The 27,489-nt window shown below is 46.1% G+C and overlaps 1 protein-coding gene across 7 annotated transcripts; it reads right to left on the reverse strand.

Moving 5' to 3' along the window:
• Nucleotides 1-1,494: 1,494 nt before the first annotated feature.
• AMMECR1L (AMMECR1 like) lies at nt 1,495-26,398 on the reverse strand. 7 transcript variants are annotated; one of them, XM_016949694.4, is made up of 9 exons: nt 25,803-26,207; nt 24,205-24,314; nt 13,720-14,164; nt 11,141-11,251; nt 10,706-10,820; nt 9,322-9,412; nt 7,009-7,143; nt 6,764-6,860; nt 1,495-5,067 (listed from the first exon to the last, which is right to left on the reverse strand). In XM_016949694.4, the coding sequence occupies exons 3-9, from the start codon at nt 14,124-14,126 to the stop codon at nt 4,956-4,958; spliced, it is 1,068 nt and encodes a 355-aa protein (XP_016805183.1). In that variant the 5' UTR covers nt 14,127-14,164; nt 24,205-24,314; nt 25,803-26,207; the 3' UTR covers nt 1,495-4,955. The 7 variants fall into 7 exon arrangements, with proteins under 7 accessions (XP_016805183.1, XP_016805186.1, XP_016805184.1 ...); XM_016949697.4 differs by lacking the exon at nt 7,009-7,143 and having other exon boundaries at nt 25,803-26,398; XM_016949695.4 differs by lacking the exon at nt 24,205-24,314.
• Between the last annotated feature and the right edge of the window lie 1,091 nt (nt 26,399-27,489).

The following is a 27,489-nucleotide window of genomic DNA, read 5'->3' on the forward strand; positions in this document are numbered from 1 at the left end:
AGGACCAAGATTTGCGCTTAGGCCTGTGGGACTGCCAGCCAGAGAAGATTCTAGCTGTCACCCGCCCTGGGTTATTTCTTTGGTTGGGAGCCACGATGTGATCACAGAATAGCCATACTGGGGGAGGGGGTCTGATTGGCAGCAGGAACTTGAGGGACTGATGGTGAACTGGAGACCTCTCTTCTCTGTTTTCCAATAGTTTTGAAATTGGAGTCCTCCCCCCACCAATTTTCCAGGGCATACAGAATCTGTGTGAGTAGAAATAATGCATAAGTGGCAGGAAGAGGCCCTTGAATCCTTGTCTGAGCTTGATTTTAATGAGGAAAACAGACACAGAAGGGACAGGACTTGCATTACATTCCTCAGGCTGCTACTCTGATTCTTGTACGGCATTGGTTCAGTCAAGCCATTCAACCAGCCCACTTAGTATTTCAGTCAGATTATTCAAGCCAAGGTTACAGACCTAGATTGATCTAAAAGCAGCTGTAGAGCACCTCCCCCACCCCCACTCCCACAATTAGCACCACTGACCTCTGATCAGATGGTTTCACACTCCAGAAGTCAACAGTGATGGCTAAAATTACAAATTTTGCTTTATCACCACACTCTCCCCCAAAATCAGTCATAGGCAACTCCACGCTGTTTAATTACAGGTACTATGGAATGTAATCTCTAGAACATTAATTTCTCTTGAAGAAACGAATTCCTCTTCACACACATCAGTTATTAACAAAGCCTGTAAACGTCTAACCAGCTGCTGGTAGTCAGTTTTCAAAATTACCTAACCCTGATAGCATGTTTTTATCTGTAGCCATGTGTTTTTGAGCTTTGCTAAGCGCTAAGGGCCTCAGAATTGAGTACCTTAAAAAAAAATTCTACCTCCCTGCAAATAAGTGTCAACTGCTGATCTTTGGGTGGGTTGGGTTAGGGGGCTGGAGCCAGGGAGGGACAAGCAGACCCCAGGGTGCTGCGCAGATGGAATACTGAATTATTTTTGCCAAGTTAAAAAAAAAAAAAAAGCGTAAACTGAAGATGTCCTTTTCTCCAAACACATCTCATCTTTTCTGGGCCATCCAAAAACAAAACGTCACTGGTTAGGTCAGACTGCACCAGTATGTCCCAGGGTCTTTGCTTGAATTAATTAACATCACCAAATTATATTAAATTTTAGTGTTTTTTTCCTCCCCAAGAGATTTTGGCTTTTTTTGGTAAGGTCAGTCTCATTTGAAAATCTAACAACAGCGAACCTGTCTGGAAAAACCCAAATCTTAAAGGGCTAACGAATGATTGCTCATGGAACTTGGCTCTAAAACACCAGTGACATTGCCACCAACCATAAAAATATACACAAGGGTGGGGTCACGAGCACCACACAAAATATCCAAGCTGACCGAATACTATCTTGTTGCCTGTCTTCAAAAATAAAACAACTGTTATCACCATTCCATATAAATCAAGTCACATGGTTAAAAAAGAAAAAGCAGAACAAAACGATTTTTATCCATTATGATTTATTCTCTACAATACTTCGTTAAAGTGTTCAATGATTTGCACTCAGAAGTTATATAGCCAAGAGGCAACCAAGTGTAATACAAAGAATTGGTCTGAAGTCTTTGCACTGAAGGCCATATAGTCTCTTGCTTCAGGGAAGTAAGAACGAAATGAACAAAAAGAACACATAGCTCCCTAGGCTCCAGAATCTCAATAGAAAATAACGTCAACAGTTAGTGAAATTGTAGATGTCAACATATCATGGAAAACAGATCTTGTGCAAAATATTAACACCCAGGACTTCTTTTGTATAGATGATTTTTATTATAAACAATAAAATATATGTAATGTCTCAACTACAAACCTTTCATGTTGAAAGGGTCTCTAACATGAGTTGTTTTATTATTATGAAGCAAAAAAGTTTTAAGAATCTCACAGTGGAAATAATCCAACACCGACAGACTCTAGTGATCAAAGACATTCTCTTTTAATGTAAAACAAGGACAATTCATAATTACAGAGAGAATGTCCTAGCTGTGGGTATTATGAGACAAGCCAACTTTCCAGACCAAAAGGCACTCACAGCTAGGGATGAAACGAACTCCGAACCAAGCCAGAGAAATTGGGCTGGTCCTTGAAAACAGTGGTTACCTACTGTCCAGCTCGAGCAGCCCAAGGACAAAGGAAACACTCAGCAGAAAACATTCCCTTTTCTTTAAACCTACCACGCACACCGCAGGTACTGGCCGCCCTCATCACTGCTTTGGTCAAGCGTGCAGAGAAGGCAGTTCAGTTCCAGTTCGGAGCTATCCTCTCCCTATGCAAAGCTGCCACATGGATGATCCAGACGGTATTTTTCCTGAGAGCCACCTGCTACACACTTTCATGAGGCGACCATGACCGTACACTTCTAGACCGCTTCCTGACTAGGCCCCGTTCAGGACGGATACTGACAATGCCCATTCCTCACGGGGCCAAATGGTTTCCCTTGGTCGACTCCTGAGTCCCCTGACAAAGCAAGAGGAACCCAAGCATTTCCATTGCTGGACTTGTGTGGGAGCATGAGGGAATGTGCAGGGAGTAAGGCTTCTTCACTCCAAAAACCACTGAGCCCACTTCAGTGTGGTGCTGGGCCTAACCAGCCCAATTCTTGTGCACTGATTTTTTTTTTCCCCATTTCTCGGGTTTTAAAATTTTCTATTCATTTTCTTAAATGGCAGGTATCGTACCCCCCCTCAATAAAATAAAATAAAATAAAATAATAAAATAAAATAACATACCATACATTGGAGAAGACAAATAGGGCAACATTTCTACAAGAAAAAATCGGCTTGAGGAGCATGGCACTGTAAATGCTTGCATGACCAGTCTCACTGAGCGTGCTCAGGGGTGAAGGTTTAGCACCAATTTTTTTGCTTTTTTTAATCTTTAGAAATTAAACACAACTCTTAACATAGAACACTTGAACAGTAATGAGTGTAGCCCTATGTATCAATACTGTTGTACAAATTGGAGGTGGGTGGCTTAGTCCAGAGCTGACCACCCTGACATCGATCCATGGCACCTAAGAGTAACCGTTGCCACATGTTTTTAACAAGACATTTATTCTCAGCAGCAGGAAATCACGAAACGACCCCTCCATCTTCATTTACATTGCCAAGGGAAACGTAGCAGGCTGCAGGAACCCAGCACAGCAGTGAAGGGCTGCAGCCTAGGCACCGTCACCCACGTCTCCCTCGCACGTCCCAGGTCCTCTCGAGCAGCACAGGACGGTGTGGAGCAAACCCACTCACCCTTGCCCATCCCTTCCCACAAACTTGCCAGCGATGCCTAGAACAGCACAGGTGTCCTTTCTCAGATTGTGCCCCCACTCCCCTTCCCCATTCCTGGCAGAAGAAAATGCAAAAGATCTTCTGAATATTTGCCCATTTCGGAAAGCCACACCATCACCACATAAACTTCAAAAAATAAATTAAATAAAAACATGTTCACTGGGTTGACACCCAATCCACTTCATGAGTTCTCTAAGCATGTTGTTGAAAACCAGTGTCACATCCTTAGGATCCTTCTTCCAACTGGCCACTCTCCCTGTGAATCATTTTAGCAGTGCCTTTGTAACAATATTTTCAAAGCATCTTCCAAGTCCCCTAGTTCTATGAACCTTTGCCACCAAATGAGTGAAGAATAGGCAAGGAGAGAGGAAAAAATTGCTGACAGCGATTTGGAAATCAGCAACAATGGGAAAGGGAAATATGTCACATGAAAGTTTGAAAGACCTAGAATAAAATGAGCTATTTGGAAATTTGCCCTGGTGGGGTGAAGATTCCCAGCATGTCAGGCAAGATAAAGGTCCACCTTGTGTAATTACACAACTGTTTCCTAATGTCCTGTAAAGGACAGAAACACCAACAGTCTTCCCACCTCTACAGGCAAACTAGAAAAAGGAGCTCCCCTGCTTACAGGCCCCTCAGGATGTCACCTGAAAAGAAAACCAGCTTACAGACCCTGGATTCTCTCCTATGATGTGTCCTCCTAAAGCCCAACTCAATCGCTTGTTTGCACATCTACGCTTCTGAGAACCTAGGTCCAGCTATAGGCACTGCTACCAGCAGAGGAGTGAGGTAGCCGGGCGGTGCAGAAGAGGTCTCTCCTCTCACACCTGCGTGCAGTGATGACATCAGGACCTCCTGTGGGCATCTCCATTCCATTCCATTCCTCAGCAGGCTACAAGACGGAGCTCTGTTCAGTAATCAGGAGACTCAATGCAGGAAGAGTGCCAGAAAATCCAACTGAGAGTGGGATGAGGATGAAAATCTTCACGGCCTACTGAGCAATGAGATCTGCAACGCCACCCAAAGGGCTTCCGATCTTGATGTGGGTCTCTGTCCAGGAGCCTCAAAGGACTCGTGGTGCCCACGTCCAACCCTAACGTGGCGTCCGCTTATGAAGCATGGAGGTTGTAATCAACTCTTGGTACGCAATAAACTGGAAGTTTAAAAAAAGGAATTTAAAACAACCTAAAAATGTTTCTTGGTCTCCGTTGCCCAGACTGCCAGGGGAATACACCTACTTCATCTGGGGAGGCTGCAGGGGTGTGTGTGGGTTCAACCTTCAGGGATCATCAATTTCAGCTTCCAGCGTGTGGCCAATACCCCATGTGGCAAATACCGGACAAGGGTCTTCTGAACCCACAGTAATTCCCACTAGTCATGGAGGAGCCCCAATCCAACGGAACCCCATATTGAGGAAAGGCTGAGATAAGGCTTGGGCCCCTCAAGTTCTGTTTCATTCAAGGTAACCCTACCCTCCCTCAGTCAGCGGGAGGCAGACTTGGCAACGGAAGCTAGCATCATAAAATGGTGCAGTAATAGAAGTAACTGGACCAGGAAGAGGAGGCATCTGCTCCAATGATGTCATAGCCATTGGTGGCCACGGGGGGGTGGGACTGGTCATGCAGCCGTGTGTCAGGAGTAATGATTGTAGAGGGGCGGGGCATGAAGAGTGCCGTTCTGGAAACAGTGCTGTCGGGAAGCAATATACTCTGCGTAACTGATTGTCACCTTCTCACTTCGGTACCTGTATGAGGAAACAGGAAAGGGTATTAGGAACCCCAAACGCTTCATTTTGTAAAGTCACTCAGCAGAGAAAAACCAAAAGCTTATTCCACATTTTGAAAGAATAAAATGGAAGACCAAGAGCAATCTTACTTACAGAAAATGAAAGACAGCACAAGAAAACAATGTTGTTATTACAAATGAACAAGATGAAAAAGCACAATCACAATTCCCCCGAGAATGTGTTTCAGCACATCCCACCTTGAAACACTACACGTGCTTATCATCAGGCTGCTCGTAAGCAATCCGCTACTGGGGTCTGGATGAAGAATTTCAAGGTCAAATTACTCGGGTGGCAGATTGGAAGATGGCTGCACCAAAACCCAGTGCAAACTGCACATCTACTTCCAGAGTAAATGTGATACATTTGACAGAAATGCAACCTCAATTCGCGTAAGAGCAACAAACAAGTTATTATAACTAAAAGGGACACAGATACCTAATTCTGGGTCAAAGTCTGCTGAAGCAGGTTAAAGGATCCTTGGGGCTATATAGGTCTCACTCCCCAGATGAATATGCCATATCACAGGGTCGTCAGAACAGAATTCATAGCACTTTGGCTGTGCTCTGGAAAGAGCCATGAGTCAGGATGCGAAGCATGGGGTGTTACAAACCTATGGAGCCTACTACAGACCACAGGAGCTGGGTGTGACAATCCTTACCCAGAGCCATCTCTTTCCCACTGTAATCACTCCTCCACTGCAAGGTGATTATTCCTGAATTTTGACAGGGAAATGGCTGTTCAAATAAATTATAATAATAATAATAATGCTTTGTATTTGAAGAGTTTTTTGTTGTTTTTTAAAAATTTTTGGAATCCAAAGCATTTAAAAAACACTGGGTCATCTTCCAAACAGACCTGTGAGATTAGTATATGATTATTCAGCATTTTACAGATGAGGGGCCCAAAAGAGGCCCACAAAAGCCCATAGAAGCTAAACCTCTCAGTGTTTCTGATTTCAATAGGGATGAGAAGAGAACTAACATCTCCTGATCACCTACAATGTTGACTGGCCACAGGCTAGAAATTTTCCATACATTACCTTAGCACAGCCTCAAACAACTCTAAGGTATTATCATTCACATCTTACAGACAGGGAACAGGCTCAGAGAGGCAGAATAACTGGCTCAGGTCACACAGCTAGTACATGTTGAGCTGGGATTCCAACTCCAAGTCCATCTGCATTCTACTACACTAGGCAGCCTCCTCCTAGAAGTATTCCCCACAAATGAGAGGCATTTCCTTTTAACTTTTTGTAAAAGCATTTTCTTACTCTCCTGTATCTCCTGCCGCCTGACTACATGTGCAGTCAGAAAGCGGCACCTCAACTGACTCTGGACTTCCAGAGAGAGCCTTGTCTCCTAATCTCAGTCTCCCCCTCAGCCTCCCAACCACATGGGTCTGGCAAAGCCATCCACAGCCTGCAGGGCAGACCTGCCCTGCTCCAACTGTGCCCCCAGCTCAGCTGTGGAGACACACAGGATGCTGGGAGAGTCTCTGCCTTTGCTGCCACTGCTTCCTCAAAATGTGAACTTCACCCACACTTCTTTGATTTAGGGACATTCACAGAGAACACTTCTTCTCCATCCCATCAAAATTATCCTCCATTCAACCCCAACTAAATTGAAACGATAAGGAAAACAAGACAATGGCTTACCTGGTGAGTTTGATCGTTTTTCTGAATTCACTGGTAATTGGAGCTTTAAAGCCACCTTTCCTGAGCAAGGAGTCTATTGTCTGGATCTGATCCCAGTCTGGGGAGGAGAAAGGCCACACTGAGGTCAATGCACATGCAAGAGTAAGGCATGCTCTCACATGGCCCGTGCAAGAAGAGAAATGGGACTCGAGAAGCAGCCGAGTCTGCTAAGGCAGAGGAAGCCCTGGGCACTGACCCCCACATACCTGGCGCCCAGTCTGTCTGCCAGTCCCGTGGAGACTCTGAGACATGAGATGATAGCCCGACACATGCCATAATGGCTGTCCCCAGGCTCCCTGCTCCTGCGTCCTTCCTGTCAGATGTTACCCCAGTATAATTATCTAGGAACAAACATGGTTCCAACTTAGACCAGCCTATTGGCCTAGTGCTGGTACCCAAGGCTGCTCTGTGGGAAGAAAGGAATTTAAATTCTGCAACTTATATTCCTTTGTGTGATCTTCCTTCAATCTGATGATTTTTGGAGTCCTGTTTTCTATGGTAAAAAATTGACAGCGAGAAGCTGGCTGGGTGTGGTGGCTCACACCTGTAATCCCAGCACTTTGGGAGGCTGAGGCAGGAGGATCACTTGAGCCCACGAGTTCAAGGACAGCCTAGGCAATATGGTTAAACCTCATCCCTATTAAGAATGCAAAAATTAAGTGAGCGTATGGGATGCGCCTGTAGTCCCAGCTACTCAGGAGGCTGAGGTGGGAGAATCATCTGAGCCCAGGAGGTCAAGACTGCAGTGAGCCAGGATCACACCACCGCACTCCAGCCTGGGTGACAGGAGGAGACCCTGTCTTAAGGAAGAAATAAAAAGGGAAAGACAGGAAGAGGAAGAGGAAGGAGAGGAAGGAAAGGAAGGAAGGAAGGAAGGAAGGAGCTGTTCCTTCAGGAAGGGCAGGAAAGTTGCTCATGCGTATACTATTGTTATTCTTGCACATTCTTTTTTTTTTTGAGACAGGGTCTCACTCCTGTCACCCAGGCTGAAGCGCAGTGGCGCGATATTGGCTCACTGCAACCTCCACCTCCCAGGCTCATGTGATCCTCCCACCTCAGCCACCCAAGCAGCTGTTGACTGTCAGGTGTGTGCCACCACACCCAGCTGAATTTGTATTTTTTGTAGAGACGAGGTTTCGCCACCAGACTAGTCTTGAACTCCTGGGCTCCAGTATCCACCTACCTTGGCCTCCCAAAGTGCTGGGATCACAGATATGAGCAAACGTGCCCAGCCTCATTCTTAACAGATAAAACCAACTTCATCAAATTGAAAAACCAAAGAAAATCCCCTAAATTACTATGCTAGGTGCTCCGAAGTTTTTATTTTTCCAACCAACTTTCAAATGGCAAAAGTAATTTAATTATTTACTTATTATTTACACCTCCCCATTACAAAACATGGTATGCCTCCTTGTACAGAGTGTGTTAGGTTTATGACCTAAAAGAGGTGGCTAAAAGGTTTGCTTTTATGCCACATATACACTGCTCTTGAAAAAGTTTAAGCACAAGCAAAATAAAAACCAACCAGGCAATCGTTTTCCATGTTTGCTCATGACATACACTTCACCGGGTATTTTTTCTCTATTCTAGGCTCATACCCAACAAATACTGTGTTTCACATATTATTTTCAAAATCAGACTAATTCCAAGAAAGAAGGAAAACTGCACTGCGTATCACAGAATGCACAAGCAACATGTAAAGGTACCCTTCTAGATATTCTTTTAAAGACAAAATCTGCTTGATCCACCCTACCTTTAACGTCCCCATCAGAAGAACTTATAGGCTACTGAGTTCTTTTTTTTTTTTTGGAGATGGAGTCTCGCTTTGTCACCAGGCTGGAGTGTAGTGGCACGATCTTGGCTCACTGCAACCTCTGCCTCCTGGGTTCAAGTGATTCTCCTGCCTCAGCCTCCTGAGTAGCTGGGTCTACAGGCATGCACCACCATGCCCAGCTAATTTTTATATTTTTAGTAGAGACGGGGTTTCACCATGCTGGCCAGGATGGTCTCAATCTCTTGACCTTGTGATCCGCCCACCTTGGCCTCCCAAAATGCTGGGATTATAGGAGTAAGCCACCACGCCTGGCCGACTACTGAGTTCTTTAAAAAACAGTAGGGACTATGTTTACACCCTTTGCCATGTATAACATTGTTTAATGATTTGTGATCCAAAGTTCGGTACCTACTGAATTCTACAATATGGTCAGGTTGATTGGTGGTATTTTGCTACAATTGCCACTGTAGTTTAAGGGGCCAAGAAATAAAACTATTCATTGAAAAGAAGTGTTTGAAATATCAGGTGAGTAAGTGAACGATTTACCCTTTTGCTTTTCCCAGCTCCTAAACCTTTTTGGAAGTTTACCCTTGGTTCTATAGGAATTTGACAGGTATTAAGAGGCAGAAAGGCCCTCATTCTCAGCTGCAGTTGGGCTGCAAGATGACACACTTCACTTTCTTGCCCTTTAACTGGCACCACTGTGAATGATACTTGTCATTAAAATCCCATTCATCCAACTCACCTTGTTCCTTAGCAACCTCAGGTAAATATGTGGCTGTGCGTTTGACACCTTTTTCATTAATGAATTCAATTCGAATCCCATGGACCCCTACCTATAGAAAAAAGTACAACCAAGTAAATGGCATTTACTTACTCTAATGGAACTTCAGTCCCCACATATAAATCAACATTGTTCCCTGACCAGCTTAACACAGGCCTGGAAAAGGGAGACCTTCTCGCATTTCATGACTAATTCTATCTCAGGAGGTATAGAGGCCAAAGAAAGTTCTGCTTTTAGGGAAGGGTCGAGAGTATGTACAGCCAACTCTGAGAATATGAAGGTAGGAGAAATGCATTCTTTAAGTAACTCATCCAGGAATTGTGAATATGTTCCTTGACCCTATTCCATTAAATAAGCATGCCACAAGGTTTTTATCTGGGGTCATGATCCTTCACATCTGATTCCTAATAAAAACTTTTATTTGGCCAGGCGCAGTGGCTCATGCCTGTAATCCCAACAATTTGGGAGGCCAAGGCCAGTGAATTACCAGAGGTCAGGAGTTTGAGACCAGGCTGGCCAACATGGTGAAACCCCGTCTCTACTAAAAAAATACAAATGGCTGGGCATGGTGGCTCACGCCTGTAATCCCAGCACTGTGGGAGTCCAAGGCAGGTGGATCACGAGGTCAAGAGATTGAGACCATCCTGGCTAACACGGTGAAACCCCATCTCTACTAAAAATACAAAAATTAGCTGGGTGTGGTGGCGCGCGACTGTAGTCCCAGCTACTCAGGAAGCTGAGGCAGAAGAATCACTTGAACCCAGGAGGTGGAGGTTGCAGTGAGCTGAGATTGCGCCACTGCACTCCAGCCTGGCGACAGAGCGAGACTCTGTCTCAAAAAAAAAAAAAATAGCTGGGCATGGTGGTGGGCACCTGTAATCCCAGCTACTTGGGACACTGAGGCAGGAGAATCCCTTGAACTCGGGAGGCAGAGGTTGCAGTAAGCTGAGATCACGTCACTGCACTCCAGCCTGGGGAACAAGAAAAAAATTCCGTCTCAAAAAAAACCACAAAAAAACAAGCAAACAAAAACTTTTACTCCAGGGCTTGCCAAGAAGGATCTGGAATATTTTCTTTTACCCCATTATCTCTTATTAGACATGGGAGAAGGATGTAAACCAAGCAGACTAGGGAGAATCAGGAGAAGCGAGCCTTTCCACTGACACTTCTGCCTACTCCTGGTATAGCAGCACCTCTTCTGTCACCTATGTTGCCCACAATTGGTTCCAAACTCAGCCTTTACATTCTTATACCCTTTCTCTCAATGAAGGAGATACATTGCCATGTACTAACCCGAACCCAAATGCAACGAGAGATGCAGAGTTCCAAATGCGGCTGTTCTCACCTCCCAGTCCAGGTAATCACTGGCATCCTCAAAGTTAGTAAGGAGGGAGACAGAGCAGAAAAGTTTAGGCAGCTCCTCTCGGGTCAGGGGGGGAAATCGGCTGTCCTTAAGTGCACTGGAGGGGGACAGAAAACATAGGTAAGGCTGCTCTGGAGTCAGGAGCCAATATCAGGTGCCATAGAGCCCACATATTTATGAATCTTGAGCTATGCAGAGAGTATCTATTGTTCATCAACACTAACATGTTAAAAACAACTCGATGCTATTAACTGTCTGTACTTGAACTGATAACTGACTCACCAGATTAAGCCCCTTACATTTCCTGATTACCAAAAAGAGAAAGCTCAACATACATCACTTAGAAGAAATAAAGTCAGGCAGCTATTTCTGATTCTAGCCAATTTATCTACAGTTCTTAATGTCTGGTGTCATTACCTGGTTAACGTGTATTCCCTGAGTCCTGAATGAAGATTCATGGCTGAGAAGGTCCCAATGCAGCCACGAAGCCGCTTGTCCCGCCCTGTCTTCCACGTCACAAAGAGCGGACTAAAAAAAGCAAAACACAAAACATTCTCCAGCCCCAAATTAATCATGGATAAGAACAAAACCTTTTGGCTTTGTCCCTATTCATTTCTGTTATTGCCAAAAATCCCTGTTTTTGGACTTGCCAGCTACCCGAAGGACTCTCTGCCTTTCTGAAAACGGCACAGTCCCTGGCTGGAAACGGGAAACCTACAAGGCAGCGTAAGGAAAGGCTCCATGTAGTGGTTCCCATGTTCCATGCTGACAGCTTTAATTCACTTTGCCGCCAAATTTACATGCTACTTTCCTCTTTCTCTGCCCAAGACTCAACTTTTCCTTCGAATTCTCCAGTTTCCTCTTCCCTAAGTCTATTTATCCAGGTAGCCATGCTCCCCAGCTCCGTCTTTCATGATGACACGCCTCACCTGCACAGCCCCATTCATCTGCAAACCCATGTTGCTTCCATGATCATGTCTGCCCCTGACAACTACAAATATTTCCACTCACAAATTTTCAGAAAAAAAAGTTCCCTCAAAAACCATTTTTTAATTTTTAAAAAAAGATTTAAAAAGGCCGGGTGCAGTGGCTCATGCCTGTAATCCCAGCACTTTGGGAGGCCGAGGTGGGCGGATCACTTGAGGTCAGGAGTTCTAGACCAGCCTGGTCAACATGGCGAAACCCCGCCTCTACTAGAAATATAAAAATTGGCTGGGCGTGGTGGCAGGCTCCTGTAATCTCAGCTACTCGGGAGTCTGAGGTGGGAGAATCGCTTGATCCTGAAAGGCAGAGGTTGCAGTGAACCGAGATTGTGCACTGCACTCCAGCCTCGACAAGAGTGAGACTCTGTCTCAAAAAGGAAAAAAAAAAAAAAGATTAAAAAAAAATAGAGGGGGGTCTCACTATGTTGCCCAGGCTAATCTTGAACTCCTGGGCTCAAGTGATCCTCCCACCTCAGCCTCCCGAAGTGCTGAGAGATTACAGATTACAGGCATGAGCCACCGCGCCCAGCCAAGGAACCTTTTTATTAGCAGAGTTGCCATTTTCTGTTTCTAGGCCAAAGTCACACTTCATTAAGGCTATATCAGATTGACAGTGACAGATTTTTTAGCAAGAGGTTTCAAGGCCTGTTCCCTCTTCCTGAAATCCCTCCACACTCTAATGTCCTTACCTCTTAGATTGAGTTAATCATTTCTAGAGGCAACTTAAGTTTTCAAAGTTACCTGCTTTGATCACTGTCACAAAGGGCCCCACAGCAGCTCTCCCATCTAGCCATCTTTTCCTCCCAATAAAGCACCTGGCACAGCACCAGCCAAAGCTGCAGCCCCAAAGCCTACTGAAAAATCCTTCAAGACAAGGCCTCCATTGCCTGCAGGATGGAAATGCAAAGCCTTGAATACAACAGTCTAAACCTTCCCTAAACACCCACATCACCACCTGTTCTTCCAAACTGCATCTCTCTCTTACGTGGGGCACCCTGGATCTCACTCAGGCTTGGGATCTCCACCTGCTCAGTCAGGTGTTTTCTAACCATGTTACCCCAGGGTGACAGTTCCCAAAAAACCGAGCACACTTCCCTCCACATTTCCTCTCCTCTGACACACTCACAGAGAACAACTTCCCCTTAGCTCTGTGCGTGTGTGATTTGCCAACCTGACAGGTCTCCCAAGGGAAGAGGCTCCTTTTCTTCACACCCTCTCCATGCCCCAGCCAAGGTTTTGTAGTCTCCACATGGCAACCAACAATTGAGGAATGAATAATCTCATATCAATGAACACTCCAAAAGCATACCCCCAAAACAAAAATAAAAAAACAGCAATGCTCTTCAAAGCCAGCTCAGAGCGGCTTCCAATTCTGAGGAAGAAGAAAATGCTAGCATGGAATTCTTCAGTTTACTTTATACATATTGCTTATTTAAGTCACTGAGACCAGTAGAGGGCTTGGGACAAGCAACAAAGAATCTTGAACTAAAAATACTGAAGCAGATTCTGACTTCTTGATGGGATGTGAGTGGCCCTACAGGTTTACCAAGGGATTTCTCATGAACAAAGTGAGGGGACCCCTGTTAACCAAATCACAGATCCCAGTGAATGAGAGCTCCTAGTCTCCAGCCTGGCCCTCAGACTTCCAACTCACCTGGACTTCAACACTATGGGGGTCCCCAATGGTATGGCGTGACTTCCCCACTTGAGAGGTTAAATGACATACCCACTGCCATGTGAACCAACAGAAGAGCCAAGAATGAGCTCACTTGATTTCCAGAACATTACTTTAACAACAAGCCTACAGCCTCCTCCAAATGTGAACTGCTCCCTTCCATTACTGAATCCACTGAATGTTTTAAATATTGTCTGGACATTTCTAATCATTCTCTTCCCATTACCCTTTCCTCAAATGATAATAAAGATTTCCAAGTAGCAGACCCTCTCAAGAGAATCACCCCAGAAAGATGTCACCATGCCTTCCTCAGTGCCCCCAGCACATGATTTACTCACTAGGGGTCATTGGTGAATCTAGGAAGTCGTGGCTGTGGGAAGCCATAGAGGTGACAGTAGAGTACGTCGAAGCAGTAGCAGCACATCTCTGCAGTCACCACCAGATTCTTAGTGGTGTTGGCAGTTCCATTAGGCCGGGGAAGAGGGCTCAGCGCTCCCGATGCGGGATTCATTCGTGTGATGGGAGAGTTTCCAGGTCCCAGAGTTAAGTCTGACACATTCTCCCGTCCACTGCTGCTGTCCACATGCTGGTGGTTTTGAAGAGGTCCTGAACTAGAGCCGGGGACAGTTGTGGACTGATTCCCGTGACTGTGCGTTCCACTTCCAGATAATTTGGGCTTCTTGACCCCACAACAGCCTGCTGCCAACTTGGGCTCGAGTGGAGGAACACAACGTCTTTTTCCCATCCTGATTCAGTGCTCAAGGTCTGGAATGCTGCAGAACCCTAACCAAAATGAGAAGTTAAGCATTAATTTGAATGGTTAGTTAAAAGGAGAGGAAAAAACATCAAAGAGAGAGAGTCTGCATGGACCAGCTAAGAGCTGTCAAATTCTTTCTCCCACTCAACCTCCAGGTCACAGACCAGGAGAAGAAGCCCCTAACCTTTTCCTAAAAGAGAACTAATTTTTATTTTCCATAAAATTTCCAGATAACTACCAGGGATGGAGGCAGGCACCAAGCAGCTCCCTGTTCCCCAAGAGTCCCCAGGGCAGAAGACAGGGTGGGGCACCAGCCAGCGTGAAGCTGGCTGAGGACATTTCCAGACTGCCTGGAGGGCTGCGCACGACCTGTCAGACTCATCATCATGATGTCTCTACCTTTTTTAGAGGCTCCAAATTGAACCATCCTATTTTTAAAGAACTCCAGAGGAACTTTCATGATTTTCCTTGTTAACCACATCCTTCTGTATTTTCCTCATCACTAACTACAATCTATCTTCGTACTTTCAGCCCCAAACCACAGCAAGGATGAAAAGCAGTTGGCTGTCACTCTGAAGAGGGCACATCTTCTAACACAAGGCTCCCACCTTTCTGTCTTTGCAGCTCTCCTCCTCCAGCCCCCTCATTCTCTTTGGTTCCCCTCTGAACTCACTCCAATTTCTATACATCTCCCTATCCTTTCAAGACCCCATTCAAAAAACCTGCAACCTAGCAGAAACCTTTATTCACATGAATGACCCAAGCTTCACAGCCCTTTTGTGAGGTGGCAGTTTCTGCCCTGTCATAGCCAGCCAGACAGATACAAAGCCACCCAGCTTAACAAAATGTGGTGTCACATGGGCTGGGGAGCCACAGCCTCCTCCCAGCTGATGATGCGAAGGGAAAGAAGGGATTTTTTTTTTGTCGTTGTTTTTTTCTTTAAAAGCCCGCGGTAAAAATGTATAGCCATAACACAACCAAGGTCCTCTCTGTTGTCTGAAAAGTGTCACTCCTCAACAGAATCAGGAAAATAGAGACTAGTTATTTCAATGTTGAAAATACTGAAGTTTCTAAGTACAGAAAACTAAGTTTTCTCTCAAGTCATTGTATGTTATTGTTTTGGCTGGAAAGAGAGAGAAAGAAGGGCAAGTGGGGGGAGGGAGAGAGAGAAGAGAGATTTGCACTGTCCTACCTAAATTTTCCCCTGTGATTTGGACATGTCATATAATTATCTTTTTAGGCATTGATCTACAAATAGTATTTCAGTTGTAAATTCTTCAACCTTTTAAATTTCAAATTAAATATTTACACACCCATTTGCAATGCCATTATTTCTAAACAACTTGTCACTTTACGTTGAATGATATAAACATTTTACAAGGATTATTTATGTTCTTCATATATGCTGATCCATAACAAAATACACATCAAGGGCATTTCCAATTGAGATCAAAGCTCTCTGTGGCCGAAGAATAATAGCTTGTACATTCTCATGTCTTGCTTGAAATAGGGGCTTCTCTCTTTCCCTCTCCTCCCCTCTCCTCTTCTCTCTCTCTTTCTTTCTTTTTCTTTAAGAGACAGGTCTCATTCTGTCACCCAGGCTGGAGTGCAGTGGCACAATCATAGCTTACCGCAGCCTCCAACTCCTGGACTCAAGTGATCCTCCCGCCTCAGCTTCCCAAAGTGCTAGGACTGCAGGTACACACCACTATGCCCAGCTATCTTTTTTTTTTTTTGGAGATATGGGGGTCTCACTATGTTGCCCAGGCTGGTCTCAAATTCCTGGCCACAAGGGAGGGATCCGCTCCCCGCCCCGACCCCCCACCCGCTGGCTGGACACAGTGGCTCATGTCTGTAATCCCAGCATGTTGGGAGGCCGAGGCAGGAGGATTCCTTGAGCCCAGGAGTTTGAGACCAGCATAGGCAACACAGGGAGACCCAGTCTCTACAAAAAAATAAAAAAAATTAGCTGAGCATGGTGGCACATGTCTGTGGTCCCAGCTACTCGGGAGGCTAAGGAGCGAGGATTGCCTGAGACCAGGGGGTTGAGGCTGCAGTGAGCTATGACCATGCCACTGCACTCCAGCCTGGGCAACAGAGCAAGGCCCTGTCTCAAAAAAAAAAAAAAAAAAAAAAAAAAGGTGGTGGGGGGGCGGTGCGGTGTGGTGGGGATCCTCACTGCAGCCTCCCCAGTAGCTGTCATTATAGGTGTGAGCCACACCTGGCTTCTTTTTGAGAAAGTCTTACATACTCAATATAATAAAACCTCCAATGACTACACTGTTTCTGACCATGGATGTCACTGTCTTATTTGGACTGTTGAGAGGGGAAGCAGAGTGCCTTGGTTTTTTAAAATGCTGCCTCCAAAGCCAGGTGGCCTGGGCTCAAATCCTGGTTCCTCCACGATTAATCTCTTTCTGCCTCAGTTTCCTCAAAACAGGAATAATAATAGTATTTGCTTCCTAGGGTTGTTAGGTGAATTAAATGAGTTTAACATATGTAAAGAGGCCAGGCGCCCTGGCTCACGCCTATGAACCCAGTACTTTGGGAGGCCGAGGTGGGCGGATCACCTGGGGTCAGGAGCTTGAGACCAGCCTGACCAACATGGAGAAACCTCATCTCTACTAAAAATACAAAATTAGCTGGGCATGCTGGTGCATGCCTGTAATCCTAGCTACCCGGGAGGCTGAGACAGGAGAATCACTTGAACTCTGGAGGTGGAAGTTGCAGTGAGCCGAGATCGCACCACTGCACTCCAGCCTGGGCAATAAGAGCGAAACTCTGTCTCCAAATATATATATATATATATATATGTACATAAAGGGCTTAAAACAGTGACTAGTATGTGTTAAGCATCAATACTTTTAACTGCTCTTATCATCTGGGTTCTTGTTCCACTGTTCTCTAGGAGGGCAACTCCTGGGGGGCCAGTACTTGGCTGTGCACTCTGGGCTTACAGCAGAGCTTGCACAGAGCACACACTCTTCAAGAAGGGCTTCACTGAATCCTCTAAAGCACTCAACAAGGCAGATGATGCTACCATCATTTTACATTTTACAGCGTCCACACTGCCACTAAGTGGCAGCGCTAGAATTTTTTTTTTTTTTTTTTTTTTGAGACAAAGTCTCACTCTGTCACCCAGGCTGCAGTGAAGTGGCATGCTCTTGGCTCACTGCAACCTCTGCCTCCCAGGTTGCAGTGAAGTGGCATGCTCTTGGCTCACTGCAACCTCTGCCTCCCAGGTTCAAGCAATTCTCCTTACTTGGCCTCCTGAGTGGCTGGGACTACCAGCACGTGCCATCATGTCTGGCTAATTTTTGTATTTTTAGTAGAGATGGGGTTTCACCATGTTGGCCAGGCTGGTCTTGAACTCCTGACTTCAGGTGATCTGCCCACCTCAGCCTCCCAAAATGCTGGGATTACAGGCATGAGCCACCGCACCTGGGCCAGAACTAGGATTTAGATCGCAATCTATGTATCAGGCTGTATGGCCTGGAACTACAAGAAAGAATGAGTCCTGCCAATAATATCCACTGGATTCAGTCTTTCTTTAGGGCAGGATTAAAAAATAAATAAATAAATTCTGGGCTGGGCGTGGTGACTCACACCTATAATCCCAACACTTTGGGAGGTCGATCGAGGTGGGAGGATGGCTTGAGCCCAGGAGTTGGAGACCAGCCTGGGCAACAAAGTGAGGCATCTGTCTCTACATAAAATAAATTAGCTGGGCATGGTGGCACGCACCTATGGTCCCAGCTACACAGGAGGCTGAAGCAAGAGGATCCCCTTGAGCCCAGGAGGTTGAGGCTGCAGTAAGCCATGTTTGTACCACTGCACTCCAGCCTGGGTGACAGAGCAAGACCCTGTCTCAAAATAAATAAATAAATAAAAATTTAAATTCTAGGGTATGTTAAGAACTAATCTAACAGCTTATAGAATCTTGCCAACAAAAATGGAGCCAGGAAAACAATATGAAAAACCAAGCCCAAAGTCAACATCTCAGCCATCACCTGGAAAATTATCCCCTCATCCAGGGTCATTTGAATCCACGATGGGTGTCACCGGCCTGAGTTCTCACTTGACTCTACTTTGTGTGCAACTGTGGGCAGCGAGCTAGAGATACAGGTCAGATGAAGCAGCAGGACCGCATTCCCAGAGAGTTGGTGTTTTAATAGGGCTCTGAGGCTCTGCACCTCTAGAGCCTCAGAATTCAAAGAATCAAAGGGAAAGAATAAAATGCAAAAGCTAAAAAAGCCTTTCATCATTCTCATTACACCAAACCACACCTGAAGGAAAAGCTAAATGTCGTGAGATGGAGGCAACAACTCAGACATTCTCTTCCAGGTGGTATCAGCCACCTGACTGGTGAAACACTCCATCACAGAGCAACAGAAGGGATTTTCAAACCACACCAATGCAGATGAACTCAAGTCCAGAAGATTCTGCCTACATGCCACATACAATCACTGATCCGCAGTGGGTCATAATCACAGTTGATTTTACACAGTTGTGTTTACAGTTCCCCCACATCTTCCAACTATGATTTGCAATGAACAGGACCAACCACAATCTCTGGCCCTTTAAACCCAAGCATTTCTCTGGAGGCCACTAAATAACCAATTCAACTGATAGTCTCAGTTGAGTTTTAGTGACCAAAAGCAGAGTTAAGATATTTTCTGCATCAAAAATATATTAGAAGGCATTTCTTTAAAAGCTTATTCCATAAATTCAAATCTATGGGAAATTTCAAACATGACCAAAGTGGAGAAAATAGTATACTCCACAAATAGTATAATGAGCCCAATATTTAAAAATTTCCAACCTATGGCCAATCTTACTTCATCTATACCTCTGTGCATTACCTACTCTCTCCACCTCCCATCCTTCTATGGAATTATTTAAGGCAGTTTTTTGAGGGGTCCAATATTTTACTTATCTGCCAACAAAAAGCAAATATTAACTTGATATAGTTTGCGTGTTTGTCGCCACCCAAGTCTCATGCTGAATTGTAATCCCCAATGTTAGCTGTGGGGCCTGGTGGGAGCTGACTGGATCACGGGGGTGGATTTCTCATGAATGATTTAGGACCAACCTTTGGTGCTGTACTCCTGATAGTGATGACAGTGAGTGTCTTCTCTCAAGATCTGGTCATTTAAAAGTGTGTGGCACCTCCCCCCAACTCTCTCCTGCTCCTGCATTTGTTATGTTATGTGCCCGCTCCTGCTTTGCCTTCCGCCATGAGTAAAAGCTCCAAGGCCTCCCCAGAAGCAGATGCTGCTATGCTCTCTGTACAGCCTGCAGAACCCTGAGCCAATAAGCCTTTTTTTTTTTTTAAATAAGTTACCAGTCCCAGGTATTTATAGCAATGCAAAAATGGTCTAATATATAACAAATACAGGTAAAGAATGTAAACCAAGGTGCTGGTAATAAACAAAGACTTCTTAAACATCAACCACTATCAACGAATTTCATCGAAATTTTCTCTTTAGGTTCGAGATTCTCTAGTCCTATTCCAACAATGTAGGTATCTCATCCACAACTAAGTAGTTCCCGACTCAGCTCTCAGCACTGCCCTACAGTGATCAAGAGACACCTGGTCCTCCAGCAGCCCGGCTTTGTGAGTACTAGGTAAGGTACTTCAGAATAATAGCATTCTAAAAGATCAGACTATCCTTCTCATCAGCCAAAAACAAATGCTCCACTTAATGACGTACTTACCTCTTCTAAATGTGTGCCCGCCAAACTTCCCTGCCAAACTTTATAAAAACTACCAAGGATGGTACTGTGAGCATAGTACAAATTACTGTGAAGCTGGTTCATTTGAAATAAGAGAAGCCAGGCGCAGGAGCTCACGCCTGTAATCCCTACACTTAGGGAGGCAGAGGCAGGCGGATAGCTTAAGCCCTGGAGTTTGAGACCTGCCTGGGCAACACAGTAAGACCCCATTCTCCATAAAAATGGAAGGAAAAAGACAAAGTTTGAAATCAGGTGTAAAAACCCTTGCTTTATAAAAGTATATATAACCAAGACCCTTCCAGGCCTTCAGCTGGTTACTTGCACAAAGCTCAGCTCAAGGGCCATGGTGAGAGTCCGCAGTAGTGATCCCCTTTTCTTCCTGTTCATCCATTAGGACCACCAATAAGAATAAGCTAGTTAAAACTAGGTTTCCACCAGATGGAAACAATACTCATACTTCAACAAAAAGCTGGCAGAAATCACAGCAACCACTGTTTTACCTCTTAAGACCTCCTAACCTTGCAGGTGTCAAATAAAGTGTGCCCTTAGTGCTTAAAGTCACCAGCCTTCCTCAGTGATGCTGCGGCATCCTCATCTGCCCTGTGCTTGCAGGACGTTCTCTCTTCTCCACCTGATGTACACACTCAAGGGGGCCCTGAACTTCATTAGGGCCCGCAACAAGGGCCACTCAGTGACTCTTCCTCCCTCTCTGTGGGGACGCTGAGCACTGCCCTGCTATTTGGAGCAGCTTACAACTTAAAAATTTCAGCCAGCACTGAACTTGGCATCACCCTGAGCCTGAGAGGCCGCAGGGCATCTGTTTCATCTTTCACGGCACCTAACATGGTGCCCTACATACAGTACACACACACACACACACACACACACACACACACACACGCACGCACACTCCTGATTGTCACCAACAATCTTATCTACACATCTAATAATTTAAGTTTGCCTGCTGACAGTGGAGTATCGCAGAACCTGAGGATGACTGAATTACAAGCACCTATTCTTATCAACAATCTCCATTCTATTCAGCCCAAACCAAGGGATAGTTTAATAATTATTCATAGCAAAATGGATAGCCACTGTGGATAATTCATTTTAAAAATTAGGTCAACTATCACCTAAATTCACTTCTTGGTCCAATGTATGCTGGTAGCTGTCATCCTTGCTAAAACATACCAGTAGCTGTCAGTTCTGGAACTGGCTTCAGGTGCCACTTCGAGGTGGCTCAAGGCTTTCTTTTGATAGGTCAGACAATCTAAACTGCAGTTGGGAAGAATTATTTTTTCCTTTTTCAATGATAGAGCACTTTCAGAACTACCCACTGGAGAATTTATTTGCCTGGGTGGCCATTTGTGGTTTCAGGGATTAATACAAACTATTTCTCATACACTGCTAGTATTTACAAACCAGGTATTGAGACTGCTATTGACACAAAGATGTGATGATGCCCTCACTCATGTGTCTGGCTGGGCAAAAGGACCTTCCTCTCTCACTGCAGGTCCCTTCCACGGCTACTAAGTCCACTGAAAACAATAACTCCCATTTTCCCAGAGCAGCTTCCCTTTTCAGGGGACAGAACCTAGATTCTGAGGTTACAATCTCAGCTCAGATCCCAAGTCTGACTTGCCACGTACCAGCTACGCAACTCAGGCAAGTTTTCACATCTCTGTGGACTTGGGCTCCTGCTACCACAGAGGTTTATTTGTGAGCTGTGAAAGACACGAAAAGCACCTGGCAGTTCTGTGGCACATAACTACTATCTATTAAGTGTCTGCTGTTACCAATACTTCCCTACCCCACTGATAAAAGTAGCGTTGGTTATAAAAATAACACAGCTCTGAGTGCTTACAATTTCTAGAGAAATAATGCCCTCCTAATACAATTCCATTAAGAATGACCTTGTAATCTAAAAGATCATATTATTAACATGGGATTATTACTCTCATGACCTTGATGGTTTCCTTCTTTGGAGAGCAATGGCTTCTAATAAATCATCCACTGTTTCTTTTCATTCTGAGATGCCAGAAAACACAGAGAAAAATACTTGGCTGCCTTGAAAGTTGTACAGTTTTATTCCACTAGAGTCCTCATTTAAGCTTACAGACATACACTAAAATAGAGACTAAATTTGCTTAAAATGCTATTATTGTAGACATCTTGATAGATACTGAATACCAATTTTAAAAACTGTTGTCAAAGTAGTTAGGTTTCACACAACCACCAGATTAAAATATCTAGAAAAGCCTAAAGGTGGGGGGAAAAATCTAGATTCACCTTTCGAAGACAAGCCTCAAAACAGCTTATTCGAGGGCACGATCTCATAAAGATTTGGGAGGTGGGAAAAAGGCCAAGAAAAAGGGGGTCTCTGCATTTTCTTCTGTTATCATTTAGCATTTAGATGTTCGCTCAAATCAAGCTTTTCACAGAAGGGAACAAGCTGTTGTTTCCTTTGTGACACAGAGTTGACTTGAAATTCAATTTAATAATTACATTATGGGTACTGAAATGGCACCTGAGCTATAATTCTGTCCTACTTATGGAACTATTCCAGGAAACAGTCAGAAAAACCCACATACATTCTGGTAACCATACCAAATAATCATTTATTTTTGAAACCCCCATCATACACACATCCAAAACATTTGGTGTGTGAAAATTTTCCCCCACAAATCACAGATATACCTATACAATTGTTCCTTTTTGTTTTGGAGACAGGGTCTCCGTCTGTGGTCCAGGCTGGAGTGCAGTGGTACAATCACGGCTCAATGCAGCTTTGAACTTCTGTGCTCAAGAGATCCTCCTGCCTCAGCCTCCCAAGTAGCTGGGACCACTACCATGCACCACCACACTCGGCTAATTTTTAAAATTTTTTTCCTTTTGTAGAGACAGGGTCTCCTTATGTTACTAAGCTGGTTTTGAACTTCTGGCTTCAAGCAATCCTCCTGCCTTGGCTTCCCAGTTTTGGGATTTACACAGGCATGAGTGACTGTGCCCAGACTTTTTTTTTTTTTTTTTTTTTTTTTAAAGAGATGAAGTCTTGCTATGCTGCCCAGACTGAAGTGGCTATTTACAGGGCTCAAGCGATCCTCCTGCCTCAGCTTCTCAAGTTGCTGGGGCTACAGATGCACGCCACCATGCCTGGCAACAATTGTTTTTAAGTTTTATAGATTTTTAAAAACATAAAGAACTGCAAATTTCTTTTCTTTTCTTTTCTTTTTTTTTTTTTTTTAGACAGAGTCTCGCTCTGTCGTCAGGCTGGAGTACAGTGGCATGATCTCGGCTCACTGCAACCTCCACCTCCCAGGTTCAAGCGATTCTCCTGCCTCAGCCTCCCGAGTAGCTGGGGACTACAGGCACATGCCACCACGCCTGGCTAATTTTTGTATTTTCAGTAGAGACGGGGTTTCACCATGTTGGCCAGGATGTCTTGATCTCTTGACCTCGTTATCCACCTGCCTCGGCCTTCCAAAGTGCTGGGGTTACAGGCTTGAGCCACTGCGCCTGGCCAGAACTATACATTTTCATTTCAACTTAGCTTAAAGAAAAACATGTACCTAGGAGTCAAAACTTTTTTCACCTCCCCTCTGTTTTCTATGTGACCTGTAGCAAGGTGCCACATTTTTCTGGGCCTCAGTTCTTTCATTTGTAAAATAAAAACATTTGTCCCCTGCGTCCCTCAGAGGGGCTGGGAGGCTTCACCAAGAAGTGAAACACTCTGAAAACTCTCTCCTAAGTGTTAGCATACTATCATTAATCAACTCAAGAGGGCACAGCAGTCATAATTTTTCCCCAGAACTTTGTTTCAAGTTTACAGTGAAAAATTTTAATTATTTTCAAATCTGTGATGGGATTTTCAAGAAAATATCTTCACTATTGCAAATTTAGGACAAAATGTTCCAAAAGTCTCTCAGGACTGAAACTATAGAAAAGAGAACCAATAATTGACTTTGATCAGGAACTGCATTAACCTCTGAGTTAATTACCCTAAAACTTAAGACAACCTCTTTGGTTGTATTGAGAAACTCATTTGGGAAGGGTGGGGAGCCAGACCTTACAAACTAGAAATATAAAGGAAAGATCGTGCCACGCCACCACCTAGCTCACTCTAATGGGAGTATGAAAAACAAACTTGCCTTTGCATATTTAAATTATTTTAAAAGGGAACAAGCGGAAAAACTTCATCAACATTAGGACCCCCTCATGGAAGTAGAAAAATACAAATGAAAACACACCTACATCCCAAAATCCTAGCACATGCCTAAAATCAAAAACTACAACGATGCTCTACTCTAAATATGCCCAAGATAATACTCACTGAAAGCAGAAAGTTTGTATTGCCAGAGGAACAGCTACAACAGAGGAGGGGAGCTATTTTGTCTCTGGAATGAATTTTCTTCCTTCCGATTCCATTCCTTCTTCCCGTACCTAAGACGGAAATGCAGGTGCAGTGAACAAACACCCAGGTAGTGCAGAGGTTAGATAGATACGGTTTCTGAAAAATCCCAACTCGACAGAGCAATTTCGGGGGCTGGGGGGCACAGCAAATAGCTAGAGAACAGGCTCTCCTTATTTCAAAACCTTGCAAACTCTAAATCTGAGGCAGCCGTGAAGTCCCATGCCCTGAATCATCTCATCCTTAGCGTCATCAGCAAGAAGGGAGGACACTGAGAATCAAAGGTTTTATTTATTGAACTCGAGCATGAGACGCACATTAAAACTTCCCCACCACAGATGCAGAGCAAAAGTTGCTCTCAGGCCAGAAGAGACCATTTAAAAGCTCTCCGCCGGTTTCAGAACACAAATAAATTTCCCAATCCTCTGCAAAGACAGAACTGAAGAATTACTGGACAGCACGCCAGAGGCAGGGACCTGAGGGCAGCCCATCTTGCTATGCCGGGAGGAGAGGGTCACTGTTGCTAAGGGTCATCCATCCTTAGTCTCGAAGAAATCTCTTCCTGATCTCTTCACCAACTCTCCCCACTACTAGAGAATTGAGCTACTCCCAAAGATGTAAGTAAACAGGAGACTGTTTACATCTCCTGTGGGTGGGAAAGGCCCCACCCACTCTATCCTAGGAGAGGGCAGTGAAAGAGGATAAGGCCCAGAGGGATAAGGGTGAGGGAGCGTGGCAAGGGGAGGAGTTCAGATCAGGACAGGGAATGGAGGAGGGCAAGGAGTGAAGGGCACAACCCACAGCCTGGGAAAGAGAGGCATGAAACCCAGCGTGTCAGGTGCACGTATCATGGAATGGGGGGCCAGCGGGGCTTAAGGAAGGAGGGCCCAAGGGTAGGGGTGGGAAAAAGAGAAGAGGAGGAGGAGGAAGTGCGCGTGTGAAGAGTGTTAAGAAAACGACAGGACAGAGCGGGGAGGGGAAAAGCGGGCCAAGGGACAGGGTGAAAGGTGAGACACGAGGGTATGAGGAAAGAGGGTCCGGGGCGCTGGGGAGTTGGGGAGACGATGGAGCGACGGGTAGAGCAGCTTGGGCCGAGCCGCGGGGGTGGAATCCAGACGCCGGGCGGGGGAGGGGGCGGCGGGACGGTGGGTGGGGGCCACCAGGCGGCGCCGGAGACCACCAAACTTTACAGCGAGCGAGCCTGCTTCCTGGAGGGAGTGCAGACAAGGACCAGGAGCGGGAGCCGAGCCTCGCGGCCCGGGGCACGGCGCCGCCCGCCCCTCCCCGGCAGTGCCTCCCGACCCCCTGCCCTCCGCTGGGACATGGCCTGAGGCCCCGCCCGCCGGCCGGGACCCCTCCCCCACGCTGCCCCCGGACCCTCGCCCCAGGACCGCGGGGTCTCTTCCCGGCCCCGCCGCCCGCCCCGGCGAGAACAGGCCCGGCGGGCAAGGCGGCGGCGGACCGAGGGAGGCCTGGCCCGGCAGCGGGGAGAAGGGTGCGGCGCAGCCCGAGTTTCCCACCTTTTCTCCTGGCCCAGACGCGGCTGGGGCGGACGGGACCTCTCGCGCTCTGCCTCCTCCTCTTGCTTCATGGAGCCATGCGCCTGGGTGGGGGCTCCCGAGAGAAGCTGGCCTGCGGGCGGGCCGGACGCGCTGCGCGGACGGGGCGGGGCGAAGGAGGCCGGCGGGCGGAGGAGGAAGCGGCGGGGCGGCGGCGGCGGCGGCCGGGAAGAACTAGAGGTATTCCCCGGGCGGCTGGAGGACTGAGTCGAGCCGGGACCCGAGTCCTCCGGTATCCCAGCAGCCACCGGAGGCAGTGAGGTAATGGAGGAAGAATGTAGGGAGTCCTCCAGTGGACCACACTCCTTCTAGCGAGCCGCGGAAACCATAGAGATCAGGGCTCAGCCGGAGGGCCGGCCCACTGCTGTCACGTGGCCTCCATCCGTGCGCTTTATTGGCTGGTGCTGGCTTTACGGGGTTGAATTTTGGACGCTGCCTGCCATTCGTGGGACCGAGTTTCAGGCAGCTGGAATAAAGAGAGACATCGGGGGAAAGCCGCGAGAAGGCCAGCGTCCCTGGCTGGGAGCAGAGCTAGCCGAGTAGGGCGCCCGGCTGTCAAACTGGCCAGCGCAGTGCACGCTGGGCCGCCCCGGAGCGGTCGCAGAGCCCTTCGGGAGTCGTAGTCCGGGACGGGCCCGCGGCATTGTCCGCGACGCAGCTCGGGATCCGGGTCGGGTTGTCGGCCGGGTTGCTGCCGGGCACCGTCGAGCGTTAGCCACCCAGCATTGAGCTGCCAGCGGCTGTTCTCCCTAAGCACCCTCGCTCACGTCGCCTCGCCTCGCCTGACTGGCCGCAGCCTTGGATACCAGCCTTAAATCGAGCGGACTACGGCCCAGCCCCGCCCGCGGCGAGGTGCGCGGGGTTCGGTGCCAGCCGCTCGCCCCTGGCCGGGCCAGCCTCTTGATGCACCGGGGACGGGCGCGCCCATCCGACTCTTCGAGGGGCGGCAGGGCCCCATCTGTGTCTTTCGCTCTCGAGCCCCCAGCTAGAGTTGGCTTCAGCGGAATACCTACTGTGCAGGATTATTCAACAAGCCGATTGATCCCATTCTTCAGCTCTAGCAGTGCAAAGGCTTCACTGAAAAAGAACATTACAAATTTTTTTTGAAAGAAATTTGGGGGTAAATTTAATTTTAAATACTGATTTTTGATAACATTTGATCTTATGACAGCATTTGTATTTTTAATTACAGATAGGATTACACTAAAAGTCATTTCTGACCTGCTCCCTTACCCTTATGGCTAAAATAAACTGCTAGGCCCTGAAGCAAAGGCGAGCCATGTTCTAGAGTAATGTCTTTCTTGTATTAAAATACGGCCCCTTGCTCACATATAGGCTGTTTTGTGTTTTGCTTTTCTGTTGATGCACAAAGGAATCCTTGATATGTTTGTCCTCAAAGACCAAAGACAAGTATCTAGTAAAAAATGCAAATCATATCTAACAGTGAAGCTTTCCAGCAAAAACCTTCTGCTCTAGAATGCATAATTATGCGAGCATAAGATCTACTACTCCAGACTTTTAGCATAATTACCTATAGGCAGCAAAACCCTAGTCAATTGAGTGTCTGGTGCCTTTTGGACCTGGACTTCTCCAAGAGAATGGGCAAGGAGGACGAAAAGGAAGAGACAGCTATGCTTTGTGAAACAGG

This window comes from Pan troglodytes, chromosome 13, assembly GCF_028858775.2.
Source record: "Pan troglodytes isolate AG18354 chromosome 13, NHGRI_mPanTro3-v2.0_pri, whole genome shotgun sequence".
Lineage (NCBI taxonomy): Eukaryota > Metazoa > Chordata > Mammalia > Primates > Hominidae > Pan > Pan troglodytes.

Excerpts from the sequence above, each read along its gene's own strand:
- AMMECR1L (XM_016949695.4), bottom strand. The coding sequence starts at position 14,126 with ATGGGAAAAAGACGTTGTGTTCCTCCACTCGAGCCCAAGTTGGCAGCA. Across the intron at positions 9,413-10,705 it reads GTGATTACCTGGACTGGGAG|GTAGGGGTCCATGGGATTCG; the intron begins GTGAGAACAGCC and ends TTTTTTCTATAG. Across the intron at positions 5,068-6,763 it reads AAAACGATCAAACTCACCAG|GTACCGAAGTGAGAAGGTGA; the intron begins GTAAGCCATTGT and ends TTCCTCATACAG.